Source organism: Hordeum vulgare, chromosome 3H (genome assembly GCF_904849725.1).
Source record: "Hordeum vulgare subsp. vulgare chromosome 3H, MorexV3_pseudomolecules_assembly, whole genome shotgun sequence".
NCBI classification, from domain to species: domain Eukaryota; kingdom Viridiplantae; phylum Streptophyta; class Magnoliopsida; order Poales; family Poaceae; genus Hordeum; species Hordeum vulgare.
Window position 1 is genome coordinate 539,140,555 of NC_058520.1, and position 13,094 is coordinate 539,153,648.

Below are 13,094 nucleotides of genomic sequence, written 5' to 3' on the forward strand. Positions count from 1 at the left end.
CGCCTCTGCGGCGGGCAGTACAGGCATGCGCGGAGGAGTGGGGGGCAGCCAAGGCCGCGTCGGGCGCCCCGGAGGAGGAGTGCGTCCTCCCTTTCCTCCAGAAAGGCGCGCCGAGGAAGGTACGTGCCGGTACCACTGCCAGGCCTGCAATTCAGTTGCCAGCTTGTGTCAAGCAGGACCTTGACTGCTGAAATGTTAGGTTTGTAGAAACGGGACGAACTGATAATTGGGGGGCGATTGTCTGGCGGAAGGAACTCGGGATAGAGACCGAAGAGGGAACATGGTCTGGAACAAAGAACAACGAGTCTCAATGCGGTTATTAGTACTCCACACTGCGATACACTACATGGATTTGGATATCACCAATTCACCACAGAAATTGCAGAGAAAACAAGAGCTGTGACAAAGATGTGCAAATAGGTGCAATAAGGGTTATACCTGAATAGGACATCACCGCACTAGAAAATGTGAGGTGTTTATTCATTTTATAGGACAACTGGACTGAGGGCACACACTGTGTTTCTATAGTTGCTCACAAGTAAAGAACATGGAGTACTTCAGAAACATGATGCAAAATGTTAAATTGTGTTCTATAACATATAAACCATATGAACTGGACGGATAGTGGCATGTCAAGTTATCTATGCAGAGCACATATGGAAGAATTTAGCTCTATGCAAGAAAAAGAAGCTAGAGTGCACATGAGGAACCATGTGTCTGTTCAGTTAAGGTAGGAGATGGGTGTTAGATCTTTTTATAGAATATGGATGCCTTCCATGAGAACTCTTAAGTATATGTTCCTGGAATTTTCTTTGGACAAACATGATTTGAGAACCTGTATAAAAAGTTGCTGCATATGTGATCACTCAACTCTGATAGAGCTAGCAGAAGAAGGCTGTAATATTGAGAGTTCATAAACACAAGTGTTGCGCCGTTGCTTGTGTTCATTATCTGTAGCTCTGGTTGCTGATAAATAAGGGAACAACAATCCTGGAATATGCTACAAATCTTGTTATAATGGACATCAAGATGATCAGGGTTATGGACTCTTCGCCATAGAAACACAGTCAGACTCTTACTAGTTATTAAAATAATAGGTGAAAGCTTGGTCAAGAAATGAAGCAATGATGCTAAGTAACAGTTGCCATAGGATTCTGATCCACTTTAAAGCTTCTGAATATAGGATACCAATATCAAGTGATTCTATTCACAGTATTTTGATGTGTACTCCGGATGTTACATAAGGTAGTGTGAGTGTGATTCCCTACTTTTGATTCTCTAAAAGAAGGAACCTTTAAAATCATTTGGATTCAGGTTGAGTGCCTGATTTGCTCGAAGAACATCCTACCTGATGAAAGGACGCGATGTTCAGGTCATCACTGTGAAGTAACCTTGCATAAGGTTTGTTCTGAAAAAAGTGATGGAAGCTGCCCTCGACATGTAAGTTGCTGAAACAAAGCTACAGATCTAAAAAAAAACTGTTATCATTTTTTCCAAGATTGCAAACAGTGATTTGCTATAGATATAAATGCTTATTTGTGCATCCAATGAGAAATAATTACCTATTTAGTTTCGTTGAAGTCTTTGTTTGTTTCAATAATTTATGACGATTCATCCCCTCATATTTTTGTTAACTGTTCAGATATGTTTTTACTGCAAAAGGAGAACAACCTGGCACCGGCTGAAACATGTAGTGCCTGAATGTACACAATGTAAGCTGGATGAAAACATAACGGCGGAGTCTGTTGATCCTTCAAAGATAGTGATAAGTTGGAGTATTTGGCCATCAACGAGTGAGGTTGATGCTATGCTTCATCCACCCTATTGGTTGATGCTATGCTTCATCCACCCTATTTTGTGCTTCTCTGTCAGTTTCTTACATAAACTGTATCTTCAGTGCCTACAAAAATATAGCAGAGTGGATAGTAGGGTTTTTAACTGGCATCATGGCAGTGTATCCTAGATAATAGCGACTGAGTGTTTACAGCTTTCTAATAGACAAGAGCTGAGAATTACAATAAAAACATGGTCAGCTTATTTAGTATCGGGTTGATATGATTGTTCAATATTGTCTGATGAGGGAGTATTATAAAGCCTTAAGTGTAGTGATGCACAGGGATGCAAATTTGAATTATCCGTTTTCCTTACCATAACCCGCAGCCCCACGATTCCCAATTTGAAATACAGACTGTTGAGCAGGTTGCGGGAAGCAATAACCTTATATGCTCACGTACCAACAGTCTTTTACCATATCAAGCATATGTTCTTACTTCGTATCACCAGTTTTGCACTCTCTTTGAATTTTTAACTTCTATTAGTGTATCGACAACGGAGGGCCTCTTTGGATAGGTTGGTCTGCAAACGGCATCCTCGAATATGCATTCCAAATTATTCTCTTTGTTGACTACGTTTCCTTAAATCATTAAAAGAAAAAATATTCAACAATTTGTTCCATATCATTTGCTTTAATATGGTTGAGTGGATTTTATTTGATCTCTTTCTTTCTATAGGCTTTGATTATTTCTGTTGTTGTTAATGTTGCTGACGGTGTGATATGTGCTTCTTACAGGGTGCAGGTCCTGCATATGACATTGAGGTGGTTAATAGTTCCACTTCACATTTGACTCTGTATTGTTGAACACACATAACTTATCCAATTTTGTTTCTCTGTCGTATTGCCTTTGTAAAAATGTGCTGTGGATGCACTATTAATGGTTTTGTTCTTACAGTTTTTCTTTGATCTGTGTTCATTGTTGAGATTGATTCATTTACAGGAAGCCTTCCGGCGATTACCTCTCCCGTACATTGATCAAGAGTTCAATATTGATTCTATTAAGAAAGAGGAGTTGGAAAGTGTGACAAAACCACCTCCATATGTACATTTGAAGCATAGTATCCTTTATTTGATTGCAATTTAAACTAGTGACCAGCTTCCCTTTTATATTTTTTCATTTTTATCTTTCAACTTTGGAATCTTTCATTTCCTCAATGAGCTAAGATGTATATTTCGTCAAGAAGAAATGTGATGGTGATCCCATTGAAGCTAAATGCAGCGATTGTGACCCTCCTCTGACCTGTCAAATAAGATGCTCGTGCAGGTACAAGCCAATTTAATTTCTTTGTGTATGTTTGTGGGGGATCCTTATTGTGTATATCATTGTTTTTATGAGTTGATTCTCATCAGAATTTAAAGCGCTTATAATTAGAGAATGATTTCCCAGATTATCACACTCCAATTGAACAGCAAACTATTTTCCCATGTACTCCCTCCTTCCCAAAAAATAAGGCACGCTTTGACTTTTCTGGTCTTCATTGTAAAACTTTGACTATGATTTTCAGTTATTGTATGTCCACTAAATTAGTGTAAATATACTTGAAAAAAAACTGTTTTGCAAGACATATGACGTTACAAGTTATATTCAATGCATATATTTTTATATGTATTAACGGTCAAAGTTGTGCATCAAAGACCGTGCAAAGTCAAGCGTGCCTTACATTTTGGGAAGGAGGGAGTATAGTGTAATGCTGTATCTTAGAGTTTAGAGTAATTATATTCTATAAAATGCTTCCACGCGTTCATTTTGTATAAATGCATTTGTAGTTTTTGATAGAAATTTATGATAATTCCTACAGGTCTGTGCCCATTAGCTGCTCTCAGGCTTGCAAGTGCTCAAATAAGTGCACTAACAGACCATTTTGCAGAGAGTTGATTCTCATCAGAATTTAAAGCGCTTATAATTAGAGAATGATTTTCCAGATTATTATACTCCAATTGAACAGCAAATTATTTTCCGATGTATACTGTAATGCTGTATGTTAGAGTTTAGAGTAATTATATTCTATAAAATGCTTCCATGCGTTCATTTGGTATAAATGCATTTATAAGTTTTGATAATTCCTACAGGTCGGTGTCCATTAGCTGCTCTCAGGCTTGCAAGTGCTCAAAAAAATGCACTAACAGACCATTTCGCAGAGAGAAAAAGATCGGGGTTGTTAAGGTAAGGAATTCATTGGACTTCTTTTGTTCATGTTTTGAGAAGGCAAATAGTAATTGAAGGTTTTAACTTGCACAACTTAGAATGTTTTTTACAATGTTGACATCCTCTTTAATTTCATAACTGCTCTTCCTTCTCCCGTTTCTGTAAAGTATTTCATTTTTCTGTTTGGGGCTTCATGCGTAAACTTAATCTGGTGTGCCAATAATATAAATATATTCTTGTTTCCTTTTATGTGTGCATCTTGTTATTAACTTTCTTTGGTAATACAGACATGATTAAGAGATTTTTGTGTGGCAAATAACTCCCTGATGGATTTTTTCTGTAGACAGAACATTGTGGATGGGGTGCCATAGCATTGGAAACCATTGAGAAAGGTGATTTTGTGATAGAGTTTGTTGGAGAAGGTATATGAGATTCATTCTTTGATTTTCTTAATAATCTGATTGTAGTTCGCTTAAACCCCTACTTCTACAGGAGAATATGACTTGTGATTACCTTCCTAATGATTTTGTTTGCGTTATTCTGCTATTGTGCCGAACATATTGCTGTTAACTTGAGTTCATGTCTGTTAAATTCAAAAGCTAGTTTCATTTCTAGAATAGATACTACAAAAAATAATGATTGGTGCTCACCTCGGTATACTCTTCATTTTTTAGATCATATACTATTTTATAATTATTTAATGCCCCATTTCAGTTATAGATGGCGCGAGATTTGAAGAGAGGCTTCAAGACATGAAACGGCGTCGAGATCAAAATTTCTACATGTGTAAAGTCAACAACAACTTTATAATAGATGCGACATTCAGAGGAAATGATTGTCGCTTTTTTAACCACAGCTGCAGACCTAACTGTCAGTTGGATAATTGGTAAATGTCTTATCTGCGGAAGCTTGCTGTATGGAATTTTTTAACCTGTGGGTTTGTTGATTTAGTGGTTTACTGTTTGTTTATTCTCTAAAAGTGATTTTTGTGGCTTAACTGAGTTGTTTTTCGCCAGGCAAGTTAATGGCAAGACAAGGCTAGGTGTGTTTTCTTTACAGGGTATACAGGTGGGTGAGCCATTGACCTACAATTACAGGTACATGAAAGACTCAATCAGCCTAGCACTTTATATACCGTTCTTCTGTTATGTACTACTCACATTGACGTTTGGTATAATTTATATGCATTCTACAACCACCAAATCGTTTATGACGTTAATTTGCGTACATATGCTTAGCTGGATATCCTGACTAAATCATACTATCATTTTGCCTTTTCTGGTGCTGCACTGTAATAAGAAAATTCTGGGTTCCATTTTATGTTTCACAGTTTCAGAATTTGCACTTCATTTTCCTGGCTTTACATTAGTCAATACAAACTGACACCATAGATAAATAAAAATAAAATCCTAGTGATAATACTAGGTTTACCTGGAAAGGATATGTCAGCAGTGGTGATGCTAGATACAATACTCCACGGTGTCAATTTTCAACCTTCCTGAAATCTTTCAAACTTAAAGTATTCTGATGCAATATAAGAACATATCGGCGATTTGCATGTGGCACCGCCACTGTATATTGATATTAATTCTCCAGAGGCATCAAGTCATAATTGTTATTATAGTTTTAAGTTCTTGTCTTTTTTACAGAATTTCGTAACACAATATAGTCTACCCCAACTTGTTTGGGACAAAAGGCTTTGTTGTTGTTTACTCCCTCCGTCCCATAATATAAGAACGTTTTTGAAGCTAAAACAGCTTCGAAAACATTCTTATATTATAGGATATATTATAGGACGGAGGGAGTATTTCTTAACACAATAATGGTTGATTACTTGTTGAAAACAAGCTTAGGGTTGAGACATAATCACGATCGTACTCAGGCATAGTTTAGTGTGAAATGGTAAATGACAGACAGATTAACCGCCCTGGATTCTGGATTTATCTTTGACATATAGCACTGAACCTGAGTAAAATATTTAGCATTGCGGAAGCACTAATTTTTTTCCCTCCATATATTGCTTCACTTGGAAAATTAGTGTTGCAAATACACAGAAGAGATGCTCTAGTTACCTCACGATAGATGTTTTATGATGTACTCTATCATCTCAGTTTTTTCTATTTTTGTTTTTGGTCCATCTTGTAGCTTCGAACAACATTTTGGTCCACAGACGGAATGTTTCTGTGGTGCTGAAAACTGCCGAGGGAAGCTGTGATAGGTAAAAAGAATGACTGTCCAAGAGGAGGTACATAGCAGCTCTAACCGAGGGAAGCTGTGGCTCAATGCAAAAGTACATAGAAGGAACTGGAATGTATAGCGAAGATTGATTGAGCAGCGTACCCACTCTTCTTTCAAGTGTGCAGATTTTACTCCGTAACAAGTGTGAATATAGCAGTAGTAGTATAACACTCTTTAGCTAGTTCTTATCACAAGTAGTGTAGTAATTCAGTTTAGTCATTCTGGATTGCAAAGTTGAATCTCTGCTTTTCTCCATCAGAAATGTATACGCAGCATTGTGGTTCATGATCCATCTTTCAACGTTTAAAAGATCACAGCGCCAAAGATGAGGCGACGAAAAATGGAGAACCATTTGCACTGAATAGCCATTGTATCACTGCATCTTATTACAGACTACACCATTTACAGACAACTGTACATACGCAGCGCAATTGACCTTCGCCCGATCTTTGGCTGAAAACTCAAACTACAACGACACAACAAGATTATCCGGAGCAGGAGAGCTCGCAGAACAACTAGGATTACTATTTTTTTCTAGTATATTTTCCTCATTTATGCCAAGATCTCGGTGGATGGACACGGAGCGACGAGATTCGCCGGTCCCTTAGCGAGGCTGCTGGATGGTGCGGGGGCTGAACCTGCCGCCGCCGCCGAGGACCTTAGCAGGCGCCTTCTCCGCGTACTTCGGGACCTCCGGCGGCGAGGCGACGTGCGCCCGCCACCACTTCTCGATCCCCCAGGGCGCCACCTCGCCCCCACTCTTCTTGACGGCGGCTTCTTCCTTCCTCCCCTCTCCCTCTGCTGAGAACCACGGTGGCAGGTTTAACAACAAGGCCAACAACCGTGAAGAAAAGGGTGCAGAGAAGTAGTAGATCTGGGCCGGTCTGGTCACGTACCGTTGCGCGGCAGCGCCGGAGGAGGGAAGAAGGCGTCGCCGTCGTCCGGGCACTCGTCGGCGTCCAGAAGACCCATGTCGCCGTAGTCGCGGAGCCAGCTGTCGCGGAAGGACGGCGAGGAGGCGACGAGGCGCCACCACTCGGGGGAGAAGTCCTCGACCTCCGCCGACGCCGCAGCCTCCACGGGGGCGGGGCGGCACCAGCTCCCCGGCACGAAGGGCTCCGCCCACGGGTTCAGCCTCCCGCCGTTGCTGCCGGTCACCACCTCCATGGTTGCCTGTAGTGCTGTATCGGTTCCTCCTCTTCTTGCCCTCTCGGTTTCGAGCTCACTGGAGTGCTGCTGCGGTGTGGACTGGTGGAGTGGGATGGGATGGGATGGGAATGGACGGTGACAGACAGGTACGGCGTGGGGTGATCACGATATTATAGTGCGCTTCTTGGATCTTTTCTCTTGGCTGGCCGGTCTTATCCGTTGTGGCGTTCTTATCCGTTGCGGTGGCTATTACCACGGGATGCGATGGGTATGGCACGCTGTTTTCCTATCGGCCGTGCTGGTCCCCAACCCCAAGGATCGCATTATTTCCGTGCGCCATACCGTATCAAAGTAATGATCTAAACGTTTTTATATTAATTTACGAAGGGAGTATATGAGATATTTAGGACGTGTTTGGTTCCCGCATCGAGCTTAACCAGATCCGCACAGGAAGGAAGATGCTTGTTTGATTTCCTGGTTTCACTGTTATGTCTGCATCGCACGCTTCTCAAAGCATGGCTCGCTGGAAACGTTCGGATCGACAGTTTCTCGCGAGCCAGGCTGAGCGGCGTGAGGTCGCACGGGCGGGTGCGACGCGAGGGCGAGGGGGATGGCACGAGATGGGAAATCTGGCACGCCATCCCGGCGCCAAATTAGCCTCACCCCTCTTTCTATCCGCTCACCCATAACCACTTTCTTCCCTACTGCCTCACCACCGGCGGCGACTGCGATTTCAGATATGCGCTAGAGGCGGCGGCGGCGGAAAAGGCACCGACGTTTGCGACGGATCTGGTGCTCCCCTTGCTGTTGGCCATGCCCCCCCCCTACGTCGTCCTCGTCTCCGATGTCGGTAAGCAACACCCCCTCCCTCCTTTGTTAGGTCGGTGGTTAGGTCGTTAGGCAAGGTGTAAGATCGATTTCCCACTGAACGAACCATCGATGTCGACTAGGTTATGGACGCACGGATGAGTCTGATATTTCAGGCAGCAACACTGATAAGTGTGATTGAGGCATGGGTCATGTTCATGCACCAGAGAGTTGTTCGTCGTGTTGGGAGACCTTTGATCCGCTATGGTCCAATGTTTATCCGGGATCAAGAGAGGATCCAAAATCTGAACTACATCTGCAACGGCAATGACGTCGAGGCTCTCTGGATGCTTCGAATGAAAAGAGCACCATTTGCCAGGCTTGTCGAGACCTTCAGGATCAGGGGGCTGCTACAAGATAACATCAACACTTGTGTGGAAGAGCAAGTGGCAATGTTCCTCCATGTTGTTGGCCATAAATAAAGGTTCAGGGTCATTCATAACACTTTCAGGAGATCAATGGAGACCATCTCTAGGTACTTCAAGTAGGTGCTTTTTGTTGTTGGGGAGCTTAGAGGAGAGATGATTAGGAGACCATCTGGCCGGACTCCACCCAAGATTTGAGGAAGCCCAAGATGGTATCCATACTTCAAGGTGAGCATTGAAAATTGTTGGGGAACGTCGCATGGGAAACAAAAATTTTCCTACGCGCACGAAGACCTATCATGGTGATGTCCATCTACGAGAGGGGATGAGTGATCTACGTACCCTTGTAGATCGTACAACAGAAGCGTTAGTGAACGCGGTTGATGTAGTGGAACGTCCTCACATCCCTCGATCCGCCCCGCGAACAATCCCGCGATCAGTCCCACGATCTAGTACCGAACGGACGGCACCTCCGCGTTCAGCACACGTACAGCTCGACGATGATCTCGGCCTTCTTGATCCAGCAAGAGAGACGGAGAGGTAGAAGAGTTCTCCGGCAGCGTGACGGCGCTCCGGAGGTTGGTGATGACCTTGTCTCAGCAGGGCTCCGCCCGAGCTCCGCAGAAACGCGATCTAGAGGAAAAACCGTGGAGGTATGTGGTCGGGCTGCCGTGGAAAAGTCGTCTCAAATCAGCCCTAAAACCTCCGTATATATAGGTGGGAGGGAGGGGACCTTGCCTTGGGGCTCAAGGAGCCCCAAGGGGGTCGGCCGAGTCCAAGGGGGAGGACTCTCCCCCCCCCAAACCGAGTTGGACTAGGTTTGGTGGGAGGGAGTCCCCCTTCCTTCCCACCTCCTCCTTTTTTTTTTCTTTCTCTCTTGATTTTCTTCTCCTTGGCGCATAGAGCCTTTTGGGCTGTCCCACCAGCCCACTAAGGGCTGGTGTGCCACCCTCAAGGCCTATGGGCTTCCCCGGGGTGGGTTGCCCCCCCGGTGAACTCCCGGAACCCATTCGTCATTCCCGGTACATTCCCAGTAACTCCGAAAACCTTCCGGTAATCAAATGAGGTCATCCTATATATCAATCTTCGTTTCCGGACCATTCCGGAAACCCTCGTGACGTCCGTGATCTCATCTGGGACTCCGAACAACATTCGGTAACCAACCATATAACTCAAATACGCATAAAACAACGTCGAACCTTAAGTGTGCAGACCCTGCGGGTTCGAGAACTATGTAGATATGACCCGAGAGACTCCTCGGTCAATATCCAATAGCGGGACCTGGATGCCCATATTGGATCCTACATATTCTATGAAGATCTTATCGTTTGAACCTCAGTGCCAAGGATTCATATAATCCCGTATGTCATTCCCTTTGTCCTTCGGTATGTTACTTGCCCAAGATTCGATCGTCAGTATCCGCATACCTATTTCAATCTCGTTTACCGGCAAGTCTCTTTACTCGTTCCGTAATACAAGATCCCGTAACTTACACTAAGTCACATTGCTTGCAAGGCTTGTGTGTGATGTTGTATTACCGAGTGGGCCCCGAGATACCTCTCCGTCACACGGAGCGACAAATCCCAGTCTCGATCCATACTAACTCAACGAACACCTTCGGAGATACCTGTAGAGCATCTTTATAGTCACCCAGTTACGTTGCGAGGTTTGATACACACAAAGCATTCCTCCGGTGTCCGTGAGTTATATGATCTCATGGTCATAGGAACAAATACTTGACACGCAGAAAACAGTAGCAACAAAATGACACGATCAACATGCTACGTCTATTTAGTTTGGGTCTAGTCCATCACATGATTCTCCTAATGATGTGATCCCGTTATCAAGTGACAACACTTGCCTATGGCCAGGAAACCTTGACCATCTTTGATCAACGAGCTAGTCAACTAGAGGCTTACTAGGGACAGTGTTTTGTCTATGTACCCACACAAGTATTGTGTTCCCAATCAATACAATTATAACATGGATAATAAACGATTATCATGAACTAAGAAATATAATAATAACTAATTTATTATTGCCTCTAGGGCATATTTCCAACAGTCTCCCACTTGCACTAGAGTCAATAATCTAGTTCACATCACCATGTGATTCCAACGAATCCAACACCCATATAGTTATGGGGTCTGATCACGTCTTGCTCGTGAGAGAGGTTTTAGTCAACGGTTCTGAAACTTTCAGATCCGTGCGTTCTTTACAAATATTTATGTCATCTTATAGATGTTGCTACTACGTGCTATTCGGAAATGCTCCAAATATCTACTCTACTATACGAGTCCGTTTCACTACTCATAGTTATTCGGATTAGTGTCAAAGCTTGCATCGACGTAACCCTTTACGATGAACTCTTTAACCACCTCCATAATCGAGAAAAATTCCTTAGTCCATTAGTTACTAAGGACAAATTTTGACCGCTGCTAGTGATTCAATCATGGATCACTCTCTGTACCTCTCAACATACTTTGAGTCAAGGCACACATCAGGCGCGGTACACAGCATGGCATACTTTTAGATTCTACAGCTAAGGCATAGAAGACGACCTTCGTCTATTCTCTTTATTCTGCCGTGGTCGGGTTTTGAGTCTTACTCAAATTCACACCTTACAACGCAACCAAGAACTCCTTCTTTACTGATCTATTTTGAACTCCTCCAAAAACTTGTCAAGGCATGCATCTTGTTGAAACTTCTATTAAGCGCTTTTGATCTATCTCCATAGATCTTTGATGCTCAACGTTCAAGTAGCGCAATCCTTTGAAAAACTCCTTTCAAACAACCTTGTATGCTTTACAGAAATTCTACATTACTTCTGATCCACAATATGTCAACCACATATACTTATCAGAAATTCTATAGTGCTCCCACTCACTTCTTTGGAAATACAAGTTTCTCATAAACCTTGTACAAACCCAAAATCTTTGATCATCTCATCAAAGTATATATATTCCAACTCCGAGATGCTTGCACCAGTCCATTGAAGGATCGCTGGAGCTTGCATACTTGCTAGTATCTTTAGGATCGACAAAACCTCCTGGTTGTATCACATACAATGTTTGCTCAAGGAAACCGTCGAGGAAACAATGTTTTGACATCCTACGTGCAATATTTCATAAATAATGCATCAACAACTAACATAATTCTAACAGACCTTTAGCATCGCTACGAGTGAGAAAGTCTCATCATAGTCAACTGTTTGATCTTGTCGAAAACATCTTTGCGACAAGTCGAGCTTTTCTTAATAGTGACTTATCACCATCATCTGTCTTCTTTTAAAGATCCATTTTTTACTCAATAGTCCTATGACCATCAAGTAGTTCTACCAAAGTCTACACTTTGTTTTCACACATGGATCCTCTCTCGGATTTCATGGCTTCCAACCATTTGTCGGAATCTGGGCCCACCATCGCTTTCTCCATAACTCGTAGGTTCACTGTTGCTCAACAACATGACCTCCAAGATAGGGTTACCGTACTACTCTGCAGCAGTACGCGACCTTGTCGACCTACGAGGTTTGTAGTAACTTGATTCGAAGCTCAATGATCATCATCATCAGCTTCCACTTCAATTGGTGTAGGCGCCACATGAACAACTTCCTGCGCCCTGCTACACACTGGTTGAAGTGATGGTTCAATAACCTCATCAAGTTCTACTACCCTCCCACTCAATTATTTTGAGAGAAACCTTTCCTCGAGAAAGGATCCGTTTCTAGAAATAAACACTTTGCTTTCGGATCTGAGATAGGAGATGTACCCAACTGCTTTGGATATCCTATGAAGATGCATTTATCCGCTTTGGGTTCGAGCTTATCAGACTGAAACTTTTTCACATAAGTGTCGAAACCCCAAACTTTGAAGAAACGACAGTTTAGATTTCTCTAAACCTCAGTCTATACTGTGTCATCTCAACGGAAATACGCGGTGCCCTATTTAAAGTGAGCGCGGTTGTCTCTAATGCATAACCCATAAACGATAGTGGTAATTCGATAAGAGACATCATAGTATGCACCATACCAAATAGTGCGTGGCTATGACGTTCAGACACATCATCACACTATGATGTTCCACGTGGCATGAACTGCGAAACAATTTCCACATTGTCTTAACTGTGTACCAAAACTCGTAACTCAGATATTCATTTCCATGATCATATCGTAGACAGTTTATCCTCTTGTTACGACGAACTTCACTCTGAAACGGAATTGAACTTTTCAACATTTCAGACTTGTGATTCATTAAGTAAATATTCCAGTATCTACTCAAATCGTCAGTGAAGTAAGAACATAATGATATCCACTGCATGCCTCAGCAACCATTGGACTGCATACATCAAAATGTATCACTTCCAACAAGTTACTATCTTATTTCATCTTAATGAAAACAAGGCCTTGCTCATGTGGTATGATTTGCATGTCACTAGTGATTCGAAATCAGGTGAGTACAAAGATCCATCAGCATGGAGCCTCTTCATGCAATTTATA

The 13,094-nt window shown here is 42.5% G+C and overlaps 2 protein-coding genes across 4 annotated transcripts; one reads left to right on the top strand and one right to left on the bottom strand.

Moving 5' to 3' along the window:
- Positions 1 to 204: 204 nt before the first annotated feature.
- On the top strand, positions 205 to 6,737 carry LOC123444812 (histone-lysine N-methyltransferase ASHR3-like). Of its 2 annotated transcripts, XM_045121661.1 has the most exons (9): positions 206 to 1,440; positions 1,643 to 2,596; positions 2,775 to 2,892; positions 2,999 to 3,098; positions 3,905 to 3,998; positions 4,324 to 4,402; positions 4,695 to 4,866; positions 4,997 to 5,077; positions 6,126 to 6,737. In XM_045121661.1, the coding sequence occupies exons 2-9, from the start codon at positions 2,555 to 2,557 to the stop codon at positions 6,193 to 6,195; spliced, it is 756 nt and encodes a 251-aa protein (XP_044977596.1). In that variant the 5' UTR covers positions 206 to 1,440; positions 1,643 to 2,554; the 3' UTR covers positions 6,196 to 6,737. The 2 variants fall into 2 exon arrangements, with proteins under 2 accessions (XP_044977595.1, XP_044977596.1); XM_045121660.1 differs by having other exon boundaries at positions 205 to 1,440; positions 1,643 to 2,892.
- On the bottom strand, positions 6,570 to 7,543 carry LOC123444813 (protein EARLY RESPONSIVE TO DEHYDRATION 15-like). 2 transcript variants are annotated; one of them, XM_045121664.1, is made up of 2 exons: positions 7,115 to 7,543; positions 6,570 to 7,016 (listed from the first exon to the last, which is right to left on the bottom strand). In XM_045121664.1, exons 1-2 carry the CDS (start codon positions 7,383 to 7,385, stop codon positions 6,823 to 6,825), a joined length of 465 nt encoding a protein of 154 aa, XP_044977599.1. In that variant the 5' UTR covers positions 7,386 to 7,543; the 3' UTR covers positions 6,570 to 6,822. The 2 variants fall into 2 exon arrangements, with proteins under 2 accessions (XP_044977599.1, XP_044977598.1); XM_045121663.1 differs by having other exon boundaries at positions 6,570 to 7,019; positions 7,115 to 7,533.
- Positions 7,544 to 13,094: the final 5,551 nt, after the last annotated feature.

Bases quoted from the DNA above. Each gene is read 5' to 3' on its own strand.
- LOC123444812 (XM_045121660.1), top strand. From the start codon at position 2,712: ATGGTTTTGTTCTTACAGTTTTTCTTTGATCTGTGTTCATTGTTGAGA. The intron at 2,893-2,998 runs GTATCCTTTATT...CAATGAGCTAAG, and splicing joins ATATGTACATTTGAAGCATA to ATGTATATTTCGTCAAGAAG. The intron at 5,078-6,125 runs GTACATGAAAGA...TCCATCTTGTAG, and splicing joins CCATTGACCTACAATTACAG to CTTCGAACAACATTTTGGTC.
- LOC123444813 (XM_045121663.1), bottom strand. From the start codon at position 7,385: ATGGAGGTGGTGACCGGCAGCAACGGCGGGAGGCTGAACCCGTGGGCG. The intron at 7,020-7,114 runs GTACGTGACCAG...CGTGGTTCTCAG, and splicing joins TCCGGCGCTGCCGCGCAACG to CAGAGGGAGAGGGGAGGAAG.